This window comes from Oryzias latipes, chromosome 4, assembly GCF_053564925.1.
Source record: "Oryzias latipes strain Hd-rR chromosome 4, Olatipes_Hd-rR_3.1".
NCBI lineage: Eukaryota > Metazoa > Chordata > Actinopteri > Beloniformes > Adrianichthyidae > Oryzias > Oryzias latipes.
Window position 1 is genome coordinate 28,922,500 of NC_136240.1, and position 26,610 is coordinate 28,949,109.

At 38.2% G+C, this 26,610-nt stretch overlaps 1 protein-coding gene across 1 annotated transcript in view; it reads right to left on the reverse strand.

The window, feature by feature from the left end:
- The window catches only part of naaladl2 (N-acetylated alpha-linked acidic dipeptidase like 2), a 520,425-nt gene that overhangs the window by 256,642 nt on the left and 237,173 nt on the right, over positions 1 to 26,610 (reverse strand). Inside the window, exons 8-9 of the mRNA XM_020702830.3 lie at positions 15,161 to 15,428; positions 1,453 to 1,572 (exon numbers count right to left, since the gene is read on the reverse strand). Of these exons, the coding sequence (XP_020558489.2) occupies positions 1,453 to 1,572; positions 15,161 to 15,428 (388 nt within the window). The remainder of the gene's footprint in view (positions 1 to 1,452; positions 1,573 to 15,160; positions 15,429 to 26,610) is intronic.

Sequence of the window (26,610 nt, forward strand, 5' to 3'; positions counted from 1 at the left end):
TGTCTTTGCAATCTTTCCACAGTGTAACTTCTAATTGTCCATTAGCAGAAATTTCCAGCACGGAATGCTGTTAAAGTGATCTTGGAGTCGTACTAAGGTCCCTATAATTAAATTATTTTTGATTGAATGGAATGTGAAGAGAAATTTATGAGCAATTAACATCTAAGTAGATGTTTATGTTTTCATTAACTGGATTGGAATTCATATTTTCCCTGTCATCTTGTAATTGATGGGGAAAATGCTTTGAGCGGAGCCTGGCACACGTCCAGGCAGAAATGCGCTGAGTCAGTGTCACTGTTGCAGCTCTGTCTCAAGAAACTACAGCCATGCTGCTAGAAACAAACAGACATCATGGCCTCATTTGTTAACGAACAATTAGGTAAATGTGAGACATAAATATACATTGATCCCAACACAAAAAGGAACATTTATTGGTATGTTTTGGGCACGTAAGTATTTAAAATGTCAAACAGTATGAACAGAAATACTATAGTGGAGTGTTATATCAAGGTTCACCTTTCCCAATCTTACAGTTTTGCTGACTTTTCAGTATTTTTACAATGCTCATGCTGTGTTCCGTGTCCTGATTGACAGTTGACCTTGTCAATCAATCTCATTTGTGCCATGCCTGCTATACAGAATGCATTCAGGTTACCAAAACTACAATCTCAAGCAGATGTTTGTTTTCATTCTATAATACTGGAATCTTTTTCCTAAAAAGGTTTACTTTGAAAGTTTAAACAACAGAGTGAAAAGTGTGAACAGGTTCGGTTTGGTGGATTAATCCCCCAATCCAATCCCATAATCCTGAGTGTCAAGCAGGGAGACACTGGGTCTCATTTTATAGAGTCTTTGATATGACTCAGACTTGATTTGAACTCATGACCATTCAGTCACAGGGCGGACACTCTTCCACAAGGCCACTGAGCTGGTGTCTATCTGTTGTCCATATGTCTATCTGAGAAAAGTGCAGAAAGGGGTTTTACAGCCTTAAAACAACCTACAACCCTACTTCCAAGATTTCACCTATCACAGTTTTTTTTAGAACTATTAATATTTACCTTTATTTAACAGGGATAATGCTAGGCTCAGTTAGCTGGGTAGAAAACTGGCACGCAGGAAACCTGGGTTTGCCTTCCAATTAGCTAAAATCCAGCGTAGGTCATCAGGCAAGACCCTTCACACTGCTGTCTTTCTGGGTCTAACCTGTGCCTTGAAAAGACATGGTTGTGTCAGGAAGGGCATCCGACGAAAGAAACTCTCTGCCAAACTACGTGTGCGAATCAGTGAAAGCTGCGGGATAAGCCAAATGGTGTACTACATTTGACTTGAATAATCCTATTGAGATCACAAACCATATTTGCTAGGTATTACTGGCCAAGAAGCAGCCACAGTAAATGAGGGACCACTGTATTATTTCCAGGACACAGCAGGGCTGTGATTGGGCTTTACCTTGTACAATAATGGAGCTTTTCCAAGCTTGACCACAGCTATCTGGTTAGTCAGGTTCAGGGTGTCTTTGGCTCTCCTCAGATCATCCACACTGCCGTATTGGACATCCACTAGCTCCCCCTGTAGAGATGCAACAAATAAGTCCATACAGTAGGGATTTTCCCCACAAATGCATTTGGAGTGGGTGTGTCCATAACAGTTATGTGTGTGCCCAAAATTTTTTTTTTTTTGCACTGCTAAAATCTTAAATCACAAACAAACAACCAAAAAACAAGATCTGAAGTTCCTGCTAACATGTTTCTATGATAACCATTACAACTACTTCTTATAAAGTTGTTCATCAGATGTTGCTTCAGCTCACTGTTTACAGCATGTATTTGGTCTTCAATGACTTGAAATCTCAAACGATGAACCTGAACAAGAAAACTTAAAGTGCCTATATAATGCTTTTTTTAAACCTTTTAAAGTAAACTATATTTTTCCACCCAGACGTTAGACGACTCTGAGGCTCTGCCTTTCGCTCCTTGTGAGTATCTCCCATTTCATGACGTCAAACTAAAACTAGCCTCTGCAGCGTTTCTGCGTTCCGCCCATGAAAACAAATAACATCCGAACTTGTGCGTATTGATGGATGTGCATGTTGTTCATTAAAAAAAAAAAAAGAAAGCATGTTTCCCATCACTGCTAGCTCCATGGAGAAAGAGTTCTTAATGGATTGTTTCGGAAGACCGGCAAGCAGGGCGTTCACGATAAACAATTTTACTCATGATAAAAGCGTGCATTAACATCTCCATATTAGCAAAAGAGAGTAGTGGGCGGACCCTATCCAGATTTCTAAGATGATAAAAACCAGTTTTAGCCACCTGTTTTATATGTGGGATAAAAGTTAACTGAGAGAGAGTTGAAAATAACGCCCAGGTTTCTGACTGTTTCTGAATGGCTTCATGAAAGTTCTTTTAACTTCAGAAAACTGTTTCTCTCTCTCTTAGATTCAGGACCGATAACTAAAATTTCATTTTTTTCCTGGTTGAGGTGCAGAAAATTATTTGCCATCCATAATTTCACATCTAAAATACAGTTAAAACGTGCTTCTATTGGTCTTGGTTCATCAGGAGACATAGCTATGTACCGCTGGGTATCATCGGCATAGCTATGAAAGCTGATGTTGTAACTTCTGATGACATTCCCTTGTGGACGCATGTAAATGTTAAAAAGCAAGGGGCCAAGGATGGAACCATGAGGCACAACACAATTAATTTCATGGACCTCAGAAAAGCGTGTGTCCATGCTTACCATAAAGTTTCTCTCCATGAGATAAGATTTGAAGCACTGTTCTGAACAGTCCCTGAAAGGCCAAGAATTTAAGTCTGTTTACAAGGATCAGGTGATCAACAGTATCAAAAGCTGCACTTACAAAACAGAACTAGTACTGAGATCTCACCTGAATCCAAGGCACACCTAACATCAATAACGATTTTTAACAAGGCTGTCTCAGTACTGTTTTTAATTCTAAAGCCAGACTGGTTTATCTCAAAAATGTTGTTTAGTAAGAGAAACTCATTCAGCTGAATAAAAACAAGTTTTTCTAAAACCTTGCTTAAAAATGGTTATATGGACACAGGTCTGTAGCTATTAAAAACTGAAGGGTCTAAATTAGTTTTGATCGCCTGGGGGCGATGCCTCTTCCTGGAAGGGGCTGTTCTCACTTCTCTGCATCACAATGTGGGAACCCACTCAGTTTCGTGGATTGTGATGGGATTATTCTTGAATGGATCAAAATACCACTTTAGGGTTGTTAATAATTGACTCAAACTTTATGACCAAGTCTTTCAGATATCAGATTAGAGCTGTGAAAGAAAAAGCCTGAAATTTTGCATCAAGCTTCTTCCAACTGTATGTGCGCGTCACATGCCTGGTGTGGACGGGTTTCTTTTTTTTTTTTTTTTTTTTTTTTTTTTTAACTTGTCCTGTCCAACAGCTGGGCAGACAGACGAGAGCTGAGGGCCTCTTGTGTTGGACATATTTTGCTTTAACAAGAGGGGTTATTAATCTTCTGACAAACCAAAGGTATGTCTGAATAAACCCCTTTTGTAATTGTGGACGGGTTTCAACCACAAGACACGCAGGGATGTATGCCATCTTATCCCTCAGTTTACAACACAGTCACATTCAAAGACTCATGACTGTGTAGCTGACAAGTTTGCTTTTAGTCCAAACTCTTAATAATAAAAAAAAAAAATCAAGGGTTAGTTTTTGGTTTTATTCACTGTCTCCTTTTACTATTTCTGTCTTTTTCTAGCCCCAATATTCTGACCTGCAGCAACCACCACCGCCACCTCTTGGCCCGTCTTCACAGTATTGCACGGGCTGATTCATTTTTCATTTGGCCCAGGGGTAAGTGTAACGTGATGCTGCAGTGGATGTGAGCGAGTGAGAGCTGCTTGTGCCAAGGAGGGGGAAGAGAGAGTGTGCACATCCTTTTACACCAGCTCAGGAGAAAACAGCAGGAGAGATTTATCATCCCCACCACCACAGCCCCACCATTTGCATTTGCATCATAAAAGTCCCCGATTTAAACTGCAGGTCGGGGAAAAGTACGAAACAGAGTAAGTGTTAATGCACAACAATGTTTATTGTACCAAGACACCTATCCCTATCTCTGAACTGAACCGTCACAAATGTAATTGCAATGATCAACCTGTCGAAGCATGAAACAACATTTATTACAAAGAAAAAAAACAGTTTTTGTATTCTTTACATAAAAAAAGAACAGGAAGTAATCCCAAGCACTCACTTCAGTTTGTCATCTTAATCTGTCAATTTGTTTCTTGTTATTTTGAGTGACCTTTTTGTAAAACATTAGGGGATAATTATGATCAACCTTTCAAAAGTCAAACTCTAATCTTCCAGATCCACAAAAGAAGAAGTCCCCATCCTTATGTTTCCTCTATATTATAAGCCTGCCTTCACGTATTAGTGTGAAGACATTGTAAACATGTAGCAATGATGTTTTAAAAAACTGTTACCATCAGTTCTTGAGGTTTTTGTAGGACCCTAGTTAACCATTTGGTGTCACACTTGAGCAACCTTTGCACAGAATAAAGTGAGTTGAGCAAAAGCTACAAAAAAATTGTACATGAAGTCCTTCACCCAAGTCATAGACTCATATATCTCTATATCTCCGATAGAAGGGTCGAATATAAAACCATATTTTATGCTTTTGCTGGTGGAAACACACAATTTCTTGGGGGGGAAACAAAAAAACCAACATGCAAACGTGAATGACCCGATAAAAAAAAAAAAAGGTTTTTATAACAAGTAAGTCCTGACCCAGAATGCCTCCAGTAGGCAATATGATACAAATTTGTATCCTTAAGAAATAGAAAAGGAGGTCAAACTATACACATTTATCTGAACTTTGTCTGAGGATGTAAGGTGGCAACTACCTGGGAGAATCGTATATACTTTAGTAGCTAAAATTAATTTCAAATGTGAACTAAAAAAAAACAACATTTAATTAATTAAAAAAATCTTCTGGGTAAGCTAGATGGTTTAATATGTCTATATTGAAACCCTCAAACTAGCTAAGGAATACATCTTTTGGTAATGTCTACTTGAAATAGGTATGAGATAATGAACATTCTAGTTGTTATTTTTTATTATTTAGCCTTCAACTTTTTTTGTTTGTTTTATTCAGGGTTTCTTCCATTGTTTTTATGTATCTGTTCAGCCTATTTTGGAGTTCTTGCTGTGTTGACAGACGCTACAAGTGTTATGGAAGGATGCAAGGAGGACTTTGTAGAGCTGCTGAATGACAAACATGTCAGGAAGAGAGCACAAAGTAGAAGAGGTGGTTGTTGTGGAGCAAGAAGTAGAAAAGATCAGTAAGAATGAAGTGAAGAAGCCATTGAAAAGGATGAAGAGTGGAAAGGCAGTTGGTCCTGACAACATTTCTGTGAAGGTATGGAAGTGTTTAGGAGACATGGCAGTAGAGTTTCTGACTGGGCTGTTTAACAAGATCTTGGGAGAGTAAGAGGTGCCGAAGCAGGAAGAAGGGAATATGTCCTGTTACAGAATACTGAGAGAGGAGCTGTGCTTTTCTAGGAGGACATCTGGCATAGCAGAAGAGTATTTAGGAGTGGTCCAGAACATGTATGAAAACTGTAAGCCAGTGGTGAGTGCTGGAGGTGTGACACAGGAGTTCAATGAAGATGTGGGACTGTACCAAGACTTTTAGATCCTTCTAGTTAGCTAAGATGATGGACAGATTGACATTTAAGGTTAGGCAGGAATATCTGTGGACAAAAATGTTTGCAGACAACATTATGATCTGTAATGAGAGAAGGGGCAGAAAGACCTTAACAGATGGAGGTTTGCTCTGGAAAGGACATGGAAGAAGGTAGTAAGACAGTATCTGTGTGTATGTGAGAGGAACTCATGGGAAACTGAGGTTAAATGGAGCAGAGGGGAAGAAGTTGGAGGACTCTACTTAGGTTTAACAGTTCAGAGCAGCAGAGAGTGGAAAATAGGCAGAGGCATGTTGGAATGGGTGGAGGAAGTATGAAGTTTTAATGAATGCCAAGAGTGTCATCAAGAATGAAAAAAAAATGTGTTTAGACTGTAGTGAGAACAGCCGTGTTGTTGGTTTAGAGACAGTGGCTCTGAGTTAAATACAGGAGGCAGAGCTGGAGGTGGTAGAGGTGAAGAAGTTGCAGTTCTGATGAAGATGGATAAGATCAGGAATGAATCCATCAGATGGAAAGCTCATTAGATGTTTTGGACATGAATGCATTGTAGCAGAGTGTGATTTCTTAGACAGTTCAAGGGGAGGAACAGAGATTATGACATTGAGTTTGGTTCAACCAGGAAGAAGGTCTATCAAAAGACTAAAGAGAACGTTCATGGATGTAGTAGTTGATATGGGTGAGGAGAATTTAGACAACATGATTTAGGGGTGGGCAATTCTAGACCTCAAGGGCCAGTATGTCTGTACGTTTTATAGATGTCTTTAAAAAGGATATATAAAAAAATAAAAATAAATAAATAAAAACTAGATTTCTGGTGTGTCCAGTATGTTGGTAAACACGCAGGGATTGGACCCTAAATCAAGCAGTTTGGTGTTAAGATGATCAGCACCTATGTCCTTTTTTACACCGTTTTTATAGTAGTTTGCCTTTAAAATGGTTCTTAAAAGTTTCAATTAAAAGCTGAATCAAGCATACTCTATCGCCAGTTATTAGTGGCTGATTAAGGTAAATATTAGCCTTTGTAGCAACAATATCTGCTATTACTTTGAAAATATAAAAATAAAGTACAAGCGAGATTTAAACAATGCTTTAAAGCCTTTAAAGTTTAGTTTAAAGTGCCCGATAAATGAATGAATCAGTATAATATTACTGATCTCTTCCCAATCTTGTTCTCCCAATAATCAATATCACAGTTAAAGGGAATACAAGTGAAAAGTAAATTCATTTAATTGACTCCTTTGGCTTTTTAAATCATAACAAAGCCGCAAATAATTTCATATAAGAAATATTAAAAGCACAAAAAGTAAAATAAATAAATAAAAGCCAATGTTTAAAAAAATGGAATGGGAATACATGAATAAGTCATCAAAAAAAGTCTAGATTACATATTCAAATGCTGTCAATAAACCAACTTTTTCATCAACAAGCGTTGATGACCAAAAAATGTGAAACCTTTGATTAAATCAATAACTAAGGTTCAAACTTGGAGTAAAAGATGTCCGAATCATTTCAAAGGAAAATGTCTTATAGCTGCAGTGAGGAACTGTTGGCGGGTGCAGTGCTGCACATTCAGCCACACACCAAAGATGCTGGGTATTTTATTAAAAACACTTCAGGCTGACCTTTTCAAACAGATTATTTCATTACATTCTGAAGCCATACAAGTTTCAATATGCATATTTTTATGTGCTCTTATCTTGCAAAATCTATGAAGAAAAAGAAATTCCCTGTATCTTAAAGACATCTATTATCTTCTAAGATGCCAAATTCATATTAAAAGTCAATATAATTGATAAAATATGTTTAAAGATTATTTTGTGAACGTGAGTGACAGTACTCAGTCATATTAATGAGCTGGTGAGTAAAGTGTGTCCCGTGAAATGTGTTGAAGTCGATGAGTGACTGTGTGCAACTAGTTAAATGAGTCTGACTCAATAAAATAGTACCACAGTAACTGGTGAATGATTGTTCTTTTCTTGTTCTATTCAATAAATTGGATTTATTTTCTTAACTAAATATTTGTAAAACTTGTGTAGAAAAAAAAGATCAAAGGCACAAACTGAATGTGGTGTAAATTGTGCAAAACGTTCAAGAAAACTCAAACCTGTTTGTTTTTAAAAGCATCTTGTTTAGCACGACTTCTTTTTCATTTTTTCACCCATCATTTTGAGTTTATAAAGTATATTTAAACAATAAATAACTGATTTAGGAGGTTTAAATGTGCACATTTTTCTACCAAGATTTGGCAAATATTTACACAAGTAAATAAGATTACCGTCAGACATACTGACTTAACCTGCTGGGCCGCAAAGACTGGAAAATGAACGTATTCAGCTGGGAGCTGGGAGCTGGGAGCGTAGAGTTGGATGGCTGATTCTGTTGTTGTAGACCACAGAGCTGAAGAGTTTAGATTTTATGTTCTGCTGAGTGGTGCAGGGACCTCCATCTGCCACTTGTTTGTGTAAAGGGTTGTAGACTTGAAATTCGGTGCGCGGGTGTTTTTGGGTTGACCATTTAAGAGTCAGGATTTTGAATCTGGTGCTGACGCCCCAGGAAGCAGTGCAGATATTTACAAAGAAGCCTTTTTTTGGTCACTATAAAAGGTGGCTTCGCATTTTGAATTGCACTTGAAACAGTAGACTAGTAGCCCTGTTTAGAACCAAAAAATGACAAGTGCCTGCACAAGGAGTTAGGTTGTATAAACAGGGTAGTGTTCGACCTTTCCTTAAGAGGGCAAATCTGCATAATGAAAAGTAACTGTTTTTTTCTAAATCTGGATATCTTCCATTAGTGGTTGGTTTCTTTTTGACGCTCCTGTCCAATAAATGAAGGGTTTGTGAAGATGCCACGATAAGTAGAAACAAGTCTTCAATAGTAGCTAATCTCCTTTAAGTGCTGGTTTCCTTTAAATGGTAGGCCATCCAAGTTACTTTAAGAATAAATGCCGCGGCTAATATTGGATGATTTATGGTTCTGTACTTTATTGTATCTTATCCACTCTCATTTTGTGATGCATGTGTGTGAGTTTAGAGCTTATTGAATATCCTTTCATTCCTTGTTGGGCTGATGAGCGCTTTTGTGCCAAATTCAAATGGGTGCTTGCCAGTGTTGATGGCATCATTGGCAAGTTTGGTAACTGTAACAGTTTTTTTTTTTTTTTTTTGGAGGTAATGGTAATTTTGTATACTGCTTTCATAATACCACACTGCTGTACTGATTATTTCCTTGAATTCTGAAATGCTCATGCGGTGATTACACAGTACAGCATTTTACTGCCAAATGGTCTCCAACAGCCGGTCCCTTTTAAACGGCACATCATCTGCGTAAATCTTTGAATAAATGCCAGGGCTACTTTTGGAAGATTTCTGGTAGTTAATGTGTTGAACATTTTTGCAGAATTTGAAAAGACGACCATTGTGGATTCCAAGTTGATGGTGACAGTCTGCTGTAATGAAGGTACCGGTGAGAAAGATCACGACTTCACTTTAGAAGAATTAAATAAAGCCAGAATCTTTATCTATATAAAGTCTTCTGATCCTTAAGGAGGCTCTTCTACAGATGAGGCCCCCATAAGCAGGATCCCTGTTTTATGTTTTATTCAACTTTGGGACCAAACTTGCACTGGAGGGTCAAATAGAATGAGATAAAGTTTTTTCAGAAATGTGGCACAGGCTACAATCTTACAATCTTTACAATCATATGTTTCTACAGAATGTTTCTGGTAATATGCAGCAATGTTTGTATTATGTTGTGTAATTTAGAAAGTTCCTGAACTCTAAACTGAACTCCTGTTCTCTTAGTGGAGATGTCAGCTCTTGCTCCAGGCCATCATACCTGGAGGAAGGTTTCAGCTAGGGAACAGCAGGATGGGGTGTTCTTGTACTAAGCTACAGCACAACTCTCTTGTGTAAAGAAAACTCAGCATGACCCAACTTTCTATGTTTTTACTTTCACTGTTTCCCAGGCATCTGTCTGCCTGAGCTCTATCGACTGTGAAGTTTTCTGTCTATCTGTTCTGATTTTTCTTGAAGCCTATCATAATTTTCTTTCATTTGTCACAGAGAAATGCTTTTTGTCATATCCAATTAAGCCAACAAACACAGCAACATTGGTCTTGCTAGATGGTTTTGATCCAAATTTATGACAGTCTTGTCATATTGGAATGGTGGTATGGATTATGACAATCTCACATGATGGGAATTTTTGCCAAGATTGATTTTTTTTGCATTCTTAGCAAAGAGCCTTGATGTACATACACAAAATTTTTCTCCAAGTAAAAGGAATCAATATGTCTACAATAAAATGAAAGTGAATGTTCTCATGTAATTTTCTAACTATGTACAGCCAGTGCTGAACTTCCTTTTTTTTGGTTGCATGGACCTGGAGTAATGGTTAGGGTTACGTTCAGTAGGTTAGATTACTCCAATAGACTGCTCACTGGCGTCCCCAAATGAGCTGTGGAACAGCTTCAGTGCATCCAGACGGCTGCTGCTCGAGTCCTGATTAAAACCAGGAAGTACCATCATATCAGTCCTGTGCTCAGATCTCTGCACTGGCTTCCTGTAGCTCACAGAATAGACGTTAAAGCAGCTCTGCTTGTTTCCAAGTCTCTCCATGGCCTTGGACTAAAGTACATCTCTGACATGTTAGTGCCATATGAACCATCTCGCACTCTGAGGACCTCAGGGACCGGCCTTCTGTGGGTGCCCAGAGTCAGGACTAAACAAGGGGAATCAGCGTTTCAATCGTATGCAGCTAAAAGCTGGGACAGTCTCTCTGAGGTTATGAGACAGACCTCTACTGTGTTATCTTTCAAATCTAGACTCAAAACATTCCTTTTTAGCCGTGTATGTCACGTAAAGGTCCTTATTGACAATCTTTTAATTTTCTTTTTTATTTCCTTTCTTTTAAGCAAATTTCATAACTATTTATGTTTTTAATCTCTGCACTATTATGTATTGTGATTTTAACACATTCAGCACGTCAAATCTTTTCTTTTTAATCTTTTAAAGTAATTTTTATAATGACTATTTATGTTTTACATTTTTTGCACTGTTATATATTGTGATTTGAATGCATTTTCCTGTTTTGTGAAGCACTATGAATTACTTTGTGTATGAATTTTGCTATACAAATAAACTTGCCGTGCCTCAACATCCTAATCTTCTGATTTGCTCCTTGATTATTGTGAAAGCAAAACTCTCTGGGCTGTTGACAATATTGTTCCCAGAGAGGTAAAAATAAATTGTCAGAAAGTAGAAGGTGTAAGAATTAACATAAGCGTCATAAACCAGTTGAAAAACAAAATGCAGAGACGCAGAACACAAAAATAAGTTGTTTAAAAGAAATGATCACATTTACTGCACTGGAACGAGACATACAAGAATCTGAACATATTTTTGAAGGTAACTTAAACTATGGTGTATCACTTTAGCACAGTCCCTTAGACTGGGTTGGACTATGCATGATGCAAAGAAGTCTACAAAACTTTCTCATAACTGTGTTCTGACTGATTTAAAAGGTGCATTCGCATTTCACTACCATCAATTTTTTACTCCCTTAACTCTAGTTGAAGCCACCAATCCTGGTGAACTTTTGTTGCTTAAGGAAAGAGTTTTAGAAAACCTTGGCATTCCTCCCTGAACCTATACATGTCAAGTATTTCCCTTTCTTTCCTACTTTTTAAACAAGTTGCTACAACAGTGAAAGTGCAACAGCTCTTTAGGGAGACATGTAACTAGTTTTGGTTGATGGATAACATCTTGCTGTGAAAGTGGACAGTACCAGGAGGATTTTCTGTTCTTCATAAATATTTGTGCCACTAGGGAAGCTGCATGTGTATTTGTCTCTGGTCCCTCCAGTCCTGTGCGTCCCTCACAGACTCACATAGTAAGGCTCACAGGATTCAAGTGTTCCACCAGGACTTTTAGTCTAGTGCACTTCTTTTCTAGTTAATACCAAAATGTGTCACCTTGTTGGAACAGCACATCTGTTTTGTCTTCAGTAGAAGTCTCTAGCATGAACAGTTTGAAACATTAAAAATCGTGGCATTAACACTTTCAAAAACAAGGATTAATTTCAAATAACAAAACCATTTCTTTGAATAAATGATCTACAAATGCAGTTCATGTCATATCTTTTGAATACATACACAAGTCAAAGGGCATTCACAAAGCTCAAACAAGTCACTTAGTCGTTAAGAATTATCCCCAGATAAATGAAATTACAGTACAAGAGTAACTTTTGACAAGCTGTCAGTCAGGGCTGTTATCCTGGTAAGAGTTGCTCCATGCAGTGACACTATTTTCAATGTAGTAAAAAATGAAATGTCTTTGTACCACAATACATGCACAACTCCTTGTCTTCAAATGCTATGCTGCAGGAATGTTTAATTTAATTTTCTGAGCTGATGCACACGAGTGATAGTAGATATAATTATATAATACTTGAAGTTATACTCCAATGCTGTGATCACATGACAGGCTGGGTGGTATGCAGTGAGCTAGGTCCAGTGTTGGGAGTACAGTAACCTAGATGAAGTATAACTGTGTTACTAATGGCGTTATGAGTTAAGCAATGGAGTAACATTTTGTTTGTTGTTTTGTCTGACATTAATGGACAATAACTGAAGTGGCTGATATCAAGAAGTCCTACCAATGGCTAGAAAGGGCTGGCCTACAGGACAGTACTCATCCTGGCCGCTCAGGAACAAGCCCTGAGCACCAGAGCACTAGTTCAGATCTACCACACCAGAGAAAAACCAAGGTGTAGGCTGTGCAAAGAGCCTACACAGGATTCAAATGTTATGTGCAGTTATGTGCTAAAGTGTCTGAAGCACTCCAGCACATAACTGCAGGGTGTAAGATGCAGTTAAAGACAGCTTACAAGGAGCACCGCAACCATATGGCTAGAATATTGTATAGGAAGATGTGTGCAGAATACAGAACAGAAACGCAAAGGTCAAAATGGGAAACACTACTGAAAGTGGTAGAGAATGAGAGAGCAAAGATCCTGTGGGACTTCCAGATTCAGACTGACAGGATGGTATGGAAAACCAACCAGACCTTGTAGTGGTGGATAAAGAACAAAGGAAAGCCATTGTGGTGGATGTGGCAGTGACAAGCGATGGGAACATCAGGAAGAAGGAACATGAGAAACTGGAGAAATACCAGGGACTCAGAGAAGAACTGGAGAAAGGATGGAAAGTGAAGGTGACAGTGGTGCCTGTGGTAATTGGAGCACTCGGGGCAGTGACCCCCAAGCTGGAGGAGCAGATCCCTGGAAAAAACTCAGACATCTCCAATAGCAGACAAAGATACTGCGCAGGACCTCAGAGGTCCCAGGCCTCTGGTAGAGGATCTGAGCTTGGGGTGAGAAACCACCCACGGAGGGTGAGAAGAGAATTAATTTCTACAAGTCTTAATATTGTTCCTCTTTTATTTGTTATACTATTTGATAAATAAACTAACATTTATCTCTCACCAAGAACTACTATCAACAAGTTACAATGTAACATAGTTATGACACTATTTTTAGTTAATATATTTAGCTATAGTTATTGTTCAAATTTGTCCAAACATAACAGACCTTTACTGTTTTTTTCTATAATTTAAACTGGGAGGCTTTTCTGTGTGTGTTTCTTTGTGCACCCGTACATGTATGTTTGTGTGTGTTTCTCACAGCAGCAGCAGAACAGGGCCACCTACAGCAGTGGTTATTAATCCAGTATTCCTGCAGGGAAACACGATCCATCTATCACAAAAGTCATATTTAATTGTGAAAACCACGTTCAGATCCGGAAAACTGCCGCTTTACTCAAAGTGCAGAGTTGAACGGAGTGAGGGAATGTTCTGGTGATGAATGACTGTGACCCTCTTTTTGGTTAGACTTGGGCGGGTGGACAGCTGGATAGATCGAGCAAAGCACAGAAAGGAGAACGGAGAGGAAGGGGGAAGAGAAGGAGGAAAACTTGGTATTCAGAGAATCACTCCAACTTTTCATCTGCCCTCAGGCCGAGCGGGGGCTCAAGGGAATAACAAGCATCTCCTTCAACCCTTTTCTCTGTTCCCAGGATACAAAGAAGCAAAGCCCTCTAAAAATAGTGTGACTGTATTTCTTTGTGTGCGCTAGTCTATGGCTTTTACAGGACTTCATGCATAATGACTTCCATTAACCTTCACACTACTGAAGGACAGAAAAAAGATTAACTGTGCATAACATCAGACCTTTTCAAGATTTTTATGCTTTCTGTGTCTCTAAGATTCTTGCAGCTTCTCCCCCGTGGAAAAAAAAAAGTACTCTTTTCCTGTGTTAACAATAACTGACAGGAACAGTTGCCCCAGACTATTAAGAAAACATTGCTATTTTGTTCTATTCCAGACCGGTTTAAAGTTTATTAATCGTATCGATTAAAGTCAGTTTGACGCCCTCCCTCACCCTTGAAACAAGCGAAGAGGCTGGAAAGAGTAAGAACCGGCACAGATCTCCTGTCTTTCTTTGGCTCCATTTAGGCCACTTGATTTGCGGCCCTATATGGAGACTATGTAAATGCAATGAGACCCCAACCCACTAGGGGGCCACAGAGCAATAGCTTTTTGCCTCCCCTGAATTTATCCTAATTTGCCTATAATAAACACATATTTTTTATTGATAAAATATAAAGAAATATTTGTGGCTATGTGTTTTTTTGTATGATTGTGTTAAAATGATTAGACTTCGCTTTAACAAAGATCATAAAGTTTATTCATTTCTTTATTTTTTATTGTTGCCTTTTAATTAAAATTTGATTTGATTTGATTTATTGATTTATTTCAAGCATTTTAGGCAAAGCAATAAAAATGTGCACATATTTATCAAACTCATTACAGAAATGATGAAATTCATAGATTAAAAAGACAGAAAATAAAACAAAACAAAAACGTCACTTAAATCAAAATTTGCCTAATTAAATACAGTGATCTTTAACTAGAGCTTGATTTATTGCTTGAAAAATGATGTCTTACTTTAGGATTGTTTGTTGATTCTGGTTTCTGAGTGCAAAGACAGATTTAAGATTCTGCAAAACATTTCTGAATTCCAACTTTATATCATTTTAAAAGCAAATTTCAAGTAGAAAGGAGATAAAGCTCCAAATAAGTCCCTCAGAGTCAATTTATCCTGGCGAGGTTAATCCAAAATTTTTCCAAACGAAGATTTACTTAACCTAGTTTATATTTGTTTCAGTATGATTTTAAGGTCATTGTGGAAGTGCTTCAGCGATAAACCGTATGTCTTTTGTGTGCTTGACACACATATTCATACCTTTACTTCTTATACAAAAACCTTCTTCAATGCAACTCATATTTAGCTTGTTAAAATGGCTTAGTGTCTTGTTATTATCAGTGAAAACAGAGGAAACAGTGTTGCCTCACCGCAACATACAGTGCATTTAACAAATAGTGAAAGCTAAATATTCTTGGTACCTGGACACTTCCTGTTGCAGAGTAAGCTGCATAAGAGAACTGCTGCTGCAGTCCATCTTTTGGTTCCCGCTGGTCACATGAGATCCCGGTGGGCAGGAAGCACTGATGGCTCGACCTGTCAGTGATGGTGTTGGGTGTAGAACCAGGTTTGCTGACCAGAACTGTATGTTCAGACACTTCAATGTTGGTCAAACCGAATTCCACCCACTGTCTGTAGAGGTACCTGGCTCTGGCTTCTTCACCCTCATCTGAAAGACTGGAGAATGACCTAAAACAACAAAAAAGTGAAGGTCTTTCACCTGTTTATCTGTTGGTTTGTTTAGTTATTAGGGGTGAAACAATCCATTTAATAAGGATTCGATGCATATCTTAATTTTTGGTTGGTGATCCTATTCATAGTCAATGTTGGTTCATTTTGAACGATCTGATTCACCCAGCTAAAGACATTTCAGGACATCTTCAGCCAGAAATTCAACCAGTGGAACTCAGAGATAAACATCTGAGCACTGAACAGTGCAGATGAAGTTTTCCAGATTCCTTGTCTTTCTTGCAAGATTATACAGTGTAAATGCAATATTTGAACAAGCAAACAAGTAAACAAGAATTAATGTCAAATCCATTCACATTTTAGTTTCATAAAGTTCAATCTGCTGTTGTTTTTTCACATCCAAATAATCCAAATGAAACATTATTAGAACATTCTAGCACACTGTATGGTCACATGTCTGTTAAATTCAGAGTTTCCACACATTGGACTGTAATGTTGGACAGATCTGCTGCATGTTGTCGGCTGTGATGCATTTGGCGTTTTTTATGTTTTAGTTAAATAAACCTACTGTGGATTGGAGGAATATAACTCGTGACACCCCTATTACTTATTGATCAAGGTGACAAACAGGAACATAAGATGATCTTGAAAGACTAAGTGTTGAATTTATGAAACTGTGTTTGGATTTTGACGAATAATGGGGTTTAGGAGATCCAAGGTTTTAAAAATCCTAAAGCTCAAAATGACACTAAAGTGAGACAGCGAGAAAGAAAAGTTGTAAAAAAACGATAGACATTGATTCACATGTGTGCAATTCTTTCTGTTAAACAGTATAGACCAAAAGAATCATTTCATGTCTTTTGTTTTTTCTTTGTTGTTGGAAGCTGGGTTGAGAAATAGTATAGAGTTGATGTTGTTTTGTTTGGCTCCAAACTTCATGACCTCTGACTGAACCCTGCTTTCTTTGATTCCCATTCTATCTCTGACTGCTGAGGCTTTTTTCCTTTAAACTCCTGGACAAAAAAATATCTATCTATCTATCTATCTATCTATCTATCTATCTATCTATCTATCTATCTATCTATCTATCTATCTATCTATCTATCTATCTATCTATCTATCTATCTATCTATCTATCTATCTATCTATCTATCTATCTATCTATCTATCTATCTATCTATCTATCTATCTATCTATCTATCTATCTATCTATCTATCTATCTATCTATCTATCTATCTATCTATCTAACTGTGTGTGTTTATCGTGGAAACAGAAAACACCATAGGATGGGAATTCAAAGATTTCTTCACAGTTCTGAAGGCCTAATTTATTAAGGAATAAATAAACCCTTCATCTAATCTTTGAAAGCTATTTTCTAACAGGATTTGGTTTTTTTTTAGGCATAATTACTTTCTTAGATAACTAAATAATTCATTATAATATTAAAATGAAAAGAATAATATGTCTTTCTACAGATAGAACGAACCCAATATAATTGTTTTTTCTTCATCAACCTTACATTTGTCTTTGATGTTATGATTTTTTTATGTTATTGTGTTGAAGACAAAAAAGGTGAATCTTTAATCGTCTTCCTCTCATTCAGGTTTTTGCCTGAATTAATATTTTGTATTTTTTTTAAATCCTCTGCTTCATGTTTTTTTCTTCCTATTTGTTTTGCATTTTTACACAACTTGTTTTTTTATTTTTGCAAGATACATTCTTTCATACAAATAAGGCAGAAGCTAGCACACGGGTTTGAAAAATTCACAATTAAAAATTTCCTCATCTTACACTTATTATTTACAAGGAGTACAACTTTCATTCGATCAAATATGTCTTATCAATTGATTCTTTTTTTTCCTTTTTCTTTTTAACTTGTCCTGTCCAACAGCTGGGCAGACAGATGAGAGCTGAAGGCCTCTTGTGTTGGACATATTTTAGTTTAACAACAGGGGTTATAAATCTTCTGACATACCAGAGGTATGTCTGAATAAACCCCTTTTGTAATCGAGGCCAGACTTTATTCATTTTAATTGTTTTTGAAAACCTTTTGTGTTGGACCGGACGGAAAAGGAAAGGATGGAAGAAGAGAGAAGGATGTTAGAGAGGAGGGGATAGGAGTGCGATCATAGGAGGGGGGCAATAAGACCATGAAGCAGCGTAAAGCAACAAGCTACTGGATGTTTATCATTACGGTAAGGTTCAGATAGAATACAAATCTCAAAGGGGCGGGGCCTGTCCACACACACACTCAAATGTTATGAACACACCTGTTAGCTGCAAAAATGTCCACATGTCGACATGTACACAATACAGATATTGTTCACACATGCATACTTATGCCTTCAAGCCAACTAGTGTGAGATATTTCTTTCAATCACGCAAACTATTAGTGCAAAGGTGAGCTAACACCTGTGCTCAGTTGAGTGTTTACGTTCTTCTAAAATGGATGATGGAATGTGAAAAGAAGGAGGGGGAGTGACCAGCCACCCCCACACCAAGACCCCCGCCACGGAAGCCAGAAGCCCCCAACGCCACGCGGCAGCAGGCAGAGAACAACCGCCCCCCGTGTGACCACGCCCGCCACCCAGGACAGGGCCAGCCAATAGAATCAAGTGATTCTATTGTTTGTTGGATTGCATGACTTTTAGAAAATTCCCAAAATATTGCATCTGACTTTGAATATACCGTTAAAGTTTCATACCAGTATGCCTGCCTTTACTAAAAAGACAGCTTTAGATTCAGATCTGGTTGACTGTTAAATGTACACATAGTTTTAAGAGGTCATCAAGGACAAATTTCTAGGCTTTTGTAATATTGCTACTTTTTTGTATCTAGTTAAACTGAAATAAATTGGATTCAACATTAAAATTAGGGTTTTTGTAACAAGATTAGTTTTTTTTGTAACCCTTAAAATACTTCAAAGGATTAAAATATAAATAATGTTGCCCCCATGATTTACTTAATTCTCATTGAAATGGAAATACATGCAGTCAGTTCGGGTTTTTCATCCATCCTGTGCAGGGTCACTGTGGCAGAGGCAGGAAACAACTTGGCAAATTTTTCAGTCTACACACATTCAGTCCTAAGGACTGTTTAGAGTCCAGTCAATTTCACAAAAATGTTTTATGATTGTTGGAAGAAGCCAACGTGCCCAAAGAAAACTGTAGAAAACAAGCAAATTCCACTTAAAGGATTTAAACTTCGGAGAACCTTCTTGCTGTGAAGCAACCACCTCACTATCATGCAGCCCTTGATTAGGCTTTAAAATTCAATTTTGATAATACTGTTTCTAATAAAATTCTTCAACAAGGACATTTTATGTGAAGGATTTTCATGTGAAAGGTTGGGTTGAACTATGGCTTAAGTCCTGTTCACACCGGGACGAATTTCGCCCGCGATTTTCGCCGACGTTTAACGCCTCGTGACTAAACAAAGGGCACCAATGTGAGTGTGCACACCGACGCGAATTAACGCCACGCGTCAAAGCGTCACTTTTTAAAAAACGCCTCGGGTTCGTTTTTTTTTTTTGGTTTTCAATGAGAATGGCGCTTTTGCACACGTGTCTGGAGCTTCTGAAGTTACAGTAAAACACAACTTGGGGGCGCTCAAACACAAAGCTGCCTTGCTGAGCACAGATACCAGCGAAGAAGATAGACGCCAAGTAGCGTCTACACTGTCGCGAAGAAATAATGACGGACATTCTAAAATATCCCCGAACCAAGCACCAGTTGGAGCAACTGGTGCTTGAAATATTCATGTTTTCTTTGTATTATTCTGACAAGCGCGTAAATACTTGCTCTCTTCTTCTGAGTAAAAAGCGACTTTAAGAAGCGTAAAGTTGCGCAGCGCCACCTTGTGTACAGGAGTATTTCTGTTTCACATTAAGCGCCATCTAACGTCAGGGAATGAAATTGCATGTTCGCTCGGCTCATCGTCAGCGAAAATCGCCTGTGTGTGAACACAAAAAACGTGGCGAAAAACGCCAACTATCCCGGTGTGTACGGGCCTTATGTGGAGAAAATAGTTTTCAAAATATTTTAAAGTGGATTAAACTTCATTATTTATTTTCATAAAGTATTTAAATTTTACCATTCTGTTTTTTGAAGGGCCAATGTAAAACTGATATTTTAAAAGTTCCTCACAATAGATATGCTTTATTGTCAGTCCATTTCAGGCCAAAAAATGCAACCACATTTGATCTTATCAGAAATTTAAAAAAAAGAAAGAAAAACAACATTTTTTCTGTTCAATCTCCTGAATACCTTAAGTTGGGTAACTATGGAGAGAAAAACTCCCTCTAAGAGGAAAAATTGCTAGCGAGTGACTTCACTTTAAACCTTTTTCAGTGGTTGAGCACTTCCCAAAATCATAACCAGTCTTTATTAGGTTATCTTTTTCTTGTTCTGGCCCAGGAAATGTTTTTTTTCTCTTGAAAAATACCCAAAATATGAGGTGAAGGATGTACTATTACTCTCTGTCACCCAAAATTTTTGCAAAGGAGCAAGTTTGTTGGCTAATCTGACTACCTCCTCACAAAAATACTGCCATGGTCGCTCCACGCTGCCAGAAAAAGTTAAACCTGAGGACATGGAGCAGACTGCTGCACACCTGAACCGTGGCAAGTGTTCTGCCGCCGGGACCCAGAGGTTTAAAAGTAGAGCTGTTCCAATGCATTAGTTGTCCTGACGTAGGGCACAGACACACAAAGTGTCTGCCCTGAGCTGTACTGGCAGCGAAATAGGAGAGAAACCCCTCCAAGTGAATAATCTTATGCTCACAGGCCAACTGTTCATAAAGTGTGACAGAAACACAAGCACAAGCATGCTTTAATTAAACTAAGGAACTCTCAGCTTTATTTTAAAAATAATTTATCTGCTGAAACTATGTTTGTGTAATGTTTTGCTCAGTTGTTAAGTACAGCCTCAATTTAATATTATAATGTGTTTCAAAGAGAGTCTGTATAATATAATCTCTCTGCAATATAGTGGGAGTATAGGTAGATGTCAAGCCACAACTTGGGAAGTTGTTTTATTTCATGCAGTTTACATTTAATAGAGTTGCATTGATGCATTGCTTGGTTGAAACTAATAGAAACATTCTCATAAGTTTGTTAAAAGCTTCAACCAAACTCAGGCAATGCAGTTAGCTATTCGGATAATGCTACATGTAAGCATACTCTAAACATCCATCCTTCTTCTAAACTTGCTGAATCCCTTAAGGGGGTCGTGGGTTTCCTGGACCCCGTCCCAGCTACTGTTGGGCAAAGCAAAGGGACACACTGGACAAGTCACCAGTTTGTTGCGGGGCCACACAAGACACAAGCAAACATAATAACATTGGAAATTGCATTGTTTGAGATAGAGAGATTGTCACAATTTTCTGGCCAATGATGGTAAAGAACTGGAAGGCTTTCTTTTAAGGAGGACTAATCAGATGAAGACCTGCTTGTATTATTTTAAAAAAAGGAAGAGCAGTTCTATTCTGCTTGACTAGCTAATTAAAATGTTAAGATCACATATTTATGTAAGTTTGACATGCTTTTAATTTGATACCTCTGTTTCGGTAAAGTAGGAAGGATGCTCAATTTACCCCCACCCCCGACCCCACCCCCTATTAAGCTGTAGAGCACCTTTTTGCCTTTATCAAGGCCCAAAGGAATGGTTACGGAAACTTGTTGCTAAGTTGCTACCGGTACTGACATACAGTACCACTGCTACCATTTAAAAAAACACAGATTTTGGTGCTACATTTCAATACTTCGTTTTGTAACTGTCAATCACTTGTATTCTATTCAGTTTTGCTGTGAAATTCTGCCTTTCCAGCGATTGAAGGCGTGCTCATAAAAGAATGGATGAGGCCATGGAGGTGCACAAAGCTTCAGTTAAAATGCAAAAGGCAAAGCAAGGTAACTTTTACCTGTACTTCACAGCAAAAGAGTCTAATACAGAGACCGGATAGATAAGTGTGATGTTTTCACTGCAGCGCTGCAGTTAATACTGTAAGAAAGGATGAAATGAAGCTTTTTCCGTACATTCTAAATTACGGTGGCCCAGAAGGGTCACAACACAACACATTAATTTACCACACAACACATTAACTCACAACACGACACAATAACTTACCTCACAACACATTAACTCACAACACATTAACCTAACACACAACACAACACAATAACTCACAAGACAACACATTAACTCACAACTCAACACAATAACTCCCAAGCAGGAAGAGAGGCGGGGGAGGGGCTTTGGCTTCAAACTGGGGAGGATTTTATGAACTCAGACATGGAAACATGATTACCAAGTAGAACTCTTCAAACTAATAAACCTGATCTCTCCACATTCTCCGTGTCTACCATGCATTGATGTACACAGACACCACTTCATGCAGCGATCAGATCATTACTTTAGCTGGTAGCTCCTCCCACACGCGGCCGCGGTATCAAGCTTAAAAGAACACAATTTCTAAGAGGCGGGGCGTTTCACACCCACAACAACAGGTTAGATGACAGAGCCCGGTCCATTAAGCGTCTCTGCCGTTCACGGAGCTTCATTACATAGAACTCCAACAGCCACACGGCCTAACGTAGTCGAGCAATTATATATTCATGAGGGGAAAAAAACCCGCCGAACTGACCGCCCAAATTATGCATACCCGCCAAAAGCCATGTTTACCTGCAAATTTAAAACCAAAACCGCACCATCTGGAAACACTGCTGCTAGCTTCTCTTGTAGAAAAAACGTGCTCCCTCGACAGCTCACTGTGACGTTACTTTCTGTTAGGTAGTTAGATGCTCAGCCCAGTGGAAATTTCATGATAAAAGCACTTCCATTGCAGCTTTACTTCCGTTGTGAGATAATATGTTGTGTTGTGAGTTATTGTATTGTGTTGTGAGTTATTGTGGTGTGTTGTGAGTTAATGTGTTGTGTGGTGAGTTAATGTTTTGTGAGTTATTGTGTTGTGTTGTGAGTTATTGTGTTGTGAGTTAATGTGTTGTGTTGTGAGTTATTGTGTTGTGAGTTATTGTGTTGCGAGTTAATGTCTTGTGTTGTGAGTTAATGTGTTGTGTGGTAAGTAGGGCTGCACGATATGAGAAAAACTCGCGAAATGCGATGTTGGTGATTACTATTGCGATAACGATATAATTTGCGGTATATAAACAAATAGCAAAACAACCAAAAACATCAATCCCATTTCACTGCAACAGTTTAAAAATTATACTCCAAATGACCGTCGTCGACATAGGAGGCAAACATCAAGCATAAAAGGGCTCATCTGATTGGTCAACAATGTAAATGGGTCCTTCCGATTGGTCAAATGCATAAAGGGATTAATTTCATTTGTTCAATATTTCAAGCTGCCATGAGTTTGTTTTAGCACATTTAAGGTAACCATTTATTGCGATTTTCGCCGTCTTTTGCGGTATGCATATTGCACAGCTTGATGTCGCGATGACGATAAATATGCGGTATATTGTGCAGGCCTAGTGGTAAGTTAAAGTGTCTTGTTGTGAGTTAATGTGTTGTGTGGTAAGTTATTGTGTTGTGTTGTGAGTTAATGTGTTCTGTTGTGAGTTATTGTGTTGTGTTGTAAGTTAAAGTGTTGTGACTTTTCTGGGCCACCGCACTAAATACCGGTTTGTCACCAGACAGAATCCAAATGGTACTCATTGCCACTTTTTGCTGTGGAGCCAACAGCAGCAATGTAAAGTTCAGTGTCTTACCCATACGCTTGGGCACATGGATGGGGCCTGTAATCAGGGCTCAACTACTCTAACCTATTGCCACTACTGACCTCTTTAATGTGACATGTTGATCACATCTGTGGTCTAATATAAAAATTAAAACATTAGAGTTCAAAGTTAAAACAATTTGTTCATGTTGCAATCATCTGGACTGAACTGGATTAATGCAACTGTAATTAGCTTGGTTTGATCTTTTTTGCTCCTTTGTGAAGCGCCTGGAGACAACCTTGGTTAAGAACTGATACTTAATGAATTAAATGGAATCATCACTAGCCCTTCGGGTGCCCTAAGCAGCATTACTTTGTGCCCGCCCCCGCCTCTTCCCACAGCCCACAGTCTGAAAAAAACAAAGCACAACAGGATAAGGTATATAAACAACAACTGCCACAGTCTGAACTAACTTAATAACTTAATAATAGTAACTGTTTAGATTACCAAATGACAGCTTCACTGCCTGTTGGTTTAAGTTTTAAAGAAAAACTTCCCTTAGCTCAGGCAATTTTAACCAGCATTTTAATGCAGTTAACAATATATTACTGAGATTTTTGATACACTTCTTGAAGCTCTGTCCCCTTTCATCCTGTCACTCTCACCTGTACAACGAATTAGTGGTAGGCAAGTAGATATCTTTTTTCTGACCATTTCTGGTGTAAAACTTTATGTTTTTTTGCATAAATAGACGATCACATTGTGCTGTACTATGTGTATAGCACAGGGTGGGAGCACAACATTATTTCTTGTTTTTAATTTTTCAGTGAGGAAGACAGAAAAGAGAAACCTTGAAGAGAATTTTTCATCTAAATGAAAAATGTAAAAACTTTTAAACAGCGATGACAACCCTGTCCTCTTTTTGGTGTTTCAATATGTTTTTGTGGCATTTTTCTAATGATGATACAGAAAGTTAAGCTTGAAATTGCATTTCTGAGCATTTCTTAATTCAAATTGTTGTGACGAAAAAATTGGCAAAAGATTGTAGGTGTGATGAACAAGTTACTACGGCAAGCCACAAGGTCACTGCTCCTCTCCATTATGATGGATCCACTTGAAGACAACTGAATCCGTGTACGTCTTTGTTTTTGTCATCCGAGCTGGCATCTGGCTTAAAACTGTACTGCTGGATAGTTTTTATTTGACCTTAAAAACGGCATTATCATAATTTATCATTAATTTTATGACCACTGGAAGCACTTTTACAACAAATCAAAAGATGGGACTTCAAATGTCTGAATGTTGGCAGACACCCAAACCAGACTGATGAATGAACACCAAAACTCTAAAGTATACTAATCAGGTAAACAAGCTGATTGGTTGATTGATGAAGTGGAAACGGGTGTGATTCCCTCAAACCCTACCAGATCCAGTGATCCAACCTCCCATTCCTTAGGGAGCTTTTACTCCATCCAGACACAGTTTAACGGCAGCTGCTCGCCTTGACATTTCCTTGCCGCTAATAGGATTGAGCATGGATATCATGTACATCTTCTGCATTTATTTTGTAGAGAATATAATTTCAAAAAGGCATTTGAGAAACTTCAAAAAGAAGAAGATAATGTGTGTTATTTCCATGCTGTGCAACCTTTCCTGCGCCTGCCGAGATGCTATGATTGTTTTGAAGTGTTAATACGGTTGCATTTGAAGCCTGCTGACTGTGTTTATCTGATAAGTGGATAGAATTGTCCGCTGTGAAGCCTCTTTTCTCCACAGAGTCATGAAAAAGTGTTTATTCAAAGACCAGCATTTATGTCATCAAAGGCTTTTTGCAATGTGTCATATCTTGTCCTTTTTGGTGGTGGGCTTTAATTAATTTTTTATTCACAGAATCTGAAAGCAGCTTCTAGAAATGTCTCCTCTGAATTAAAAGCAAAGCCTGTTCTCAAACTTTCAGTGTAAGGGGAAAGGATTCTATAGGTTCTTTAAAATTGAGTGTAGAAGATGAACTCCCAGCAGATTTCTTTGAAGTGCATAGTGGTGTGGAGAGTGTGTTCCTAAAATTTGCTTGCTTGGGTTTTATATTGATGAGATGTAAAAATCATTGATCGGTGAAGTAGGAAGATGAATCTGACTGTACTTTCATAGGTGAGGCGCCTTCTGCCTCTGCTCGCTATAATATATTCCTGCAGGACACAATAATTTTAGTAGCTCGTTCATTTTTTTTTCAATTTATTTTCTCTCTTTCAGTGCACATTAGTCACGTTTTATTTTTCTTATCCCTTTGTGGCGCTCGTGCTCAGGCTCCTTGAAAGGACATTTTTATTCAGGTGGCAAAGCGGATGTTTAGCTTGAATCTTGGTTCGGTGTGGTGCCTGCCAATAAAGAAGACTCAACACATTACTGGGAGTTCTGCTGAGGAGAATGGAAGACTGGGAAATCCCTCCATCCAGCAGCACTTTGACCAATATCAGAACAAGGATGCTTAAGTTAAGTTTATTAGAAACAAGTGCATACAGGTTCATATACATTTTACAAGTCTGACAAATCAAATTTACTGGGTAATCAATCTGGACTTCTGCGCCGTCCGTTGATTTAATTAGAAAAACAATAAAGGTTTACAATTTCAGAGACAAAAGTAAGGAATTGCAAAGTAAAGAAAAATCTTCCCTTGAACTGTAAATTTGAATTAAGACTTCATTCATTTTATCATCATGATAAATTGTCATGGGAGTTCCTCCTCTTTCTTATAAATTTTTGTTTTATGATGATCATTTTCAGTTTCGCATAAGTGGACTTTAATGACAGTTGTTCAGCTTTTGCCTTAGTCACAACTGCCATTCCCGCATTTAATTTGGTCAGTAAGGACCCAGTGCGAGCACCTTACTAATGGCTATGGCATAAGGGCACCGTAGGAAGGCCTCCCCCATATGTCATACCTTATGTTGTCCTTAGAGATACTGCATTTCACTATACATTCACCGCATGCACAACAATATACTTTCCATTTTTTCCTCAGGCGTTCATAGACAGGAGTCGCAGACCTCTGAGGGTCATTCACTGTACGGGTGCACATTACTAAGGCTTTTACTGATTTAATTTACAAGGAGAGGGAAAAAGCTCTAAAGTCTCTACTTATTGAACTGAAACCCATAATTATAGTTTAAGAAGAGTCTTCAGCTGGTTTATTCATCACCGTTTACCAATCAAAAGCACTTATATATTGGACCTATAACTAGAGTTAACCAAAGTTATACCATGAGAACCCAAATGCATCCTTGCCCTTCATTTTTTAACCCTTGCTATCTTAGATGACCCCACCCTTACATTGATGTGTTCTCCCTACCATGACAAAGGTGGAAAGATTTCATGAATTCCATGGACACCAGTGAAGATCACAAATCATTGAAGAAAAAAGGTTCAGCGCACTGTCTAGTGGGTCTAGATGACCCAACTCCCAATGTTAAAGTGCCTAGGATAGCACAAGGGTTACCCCCTCATAG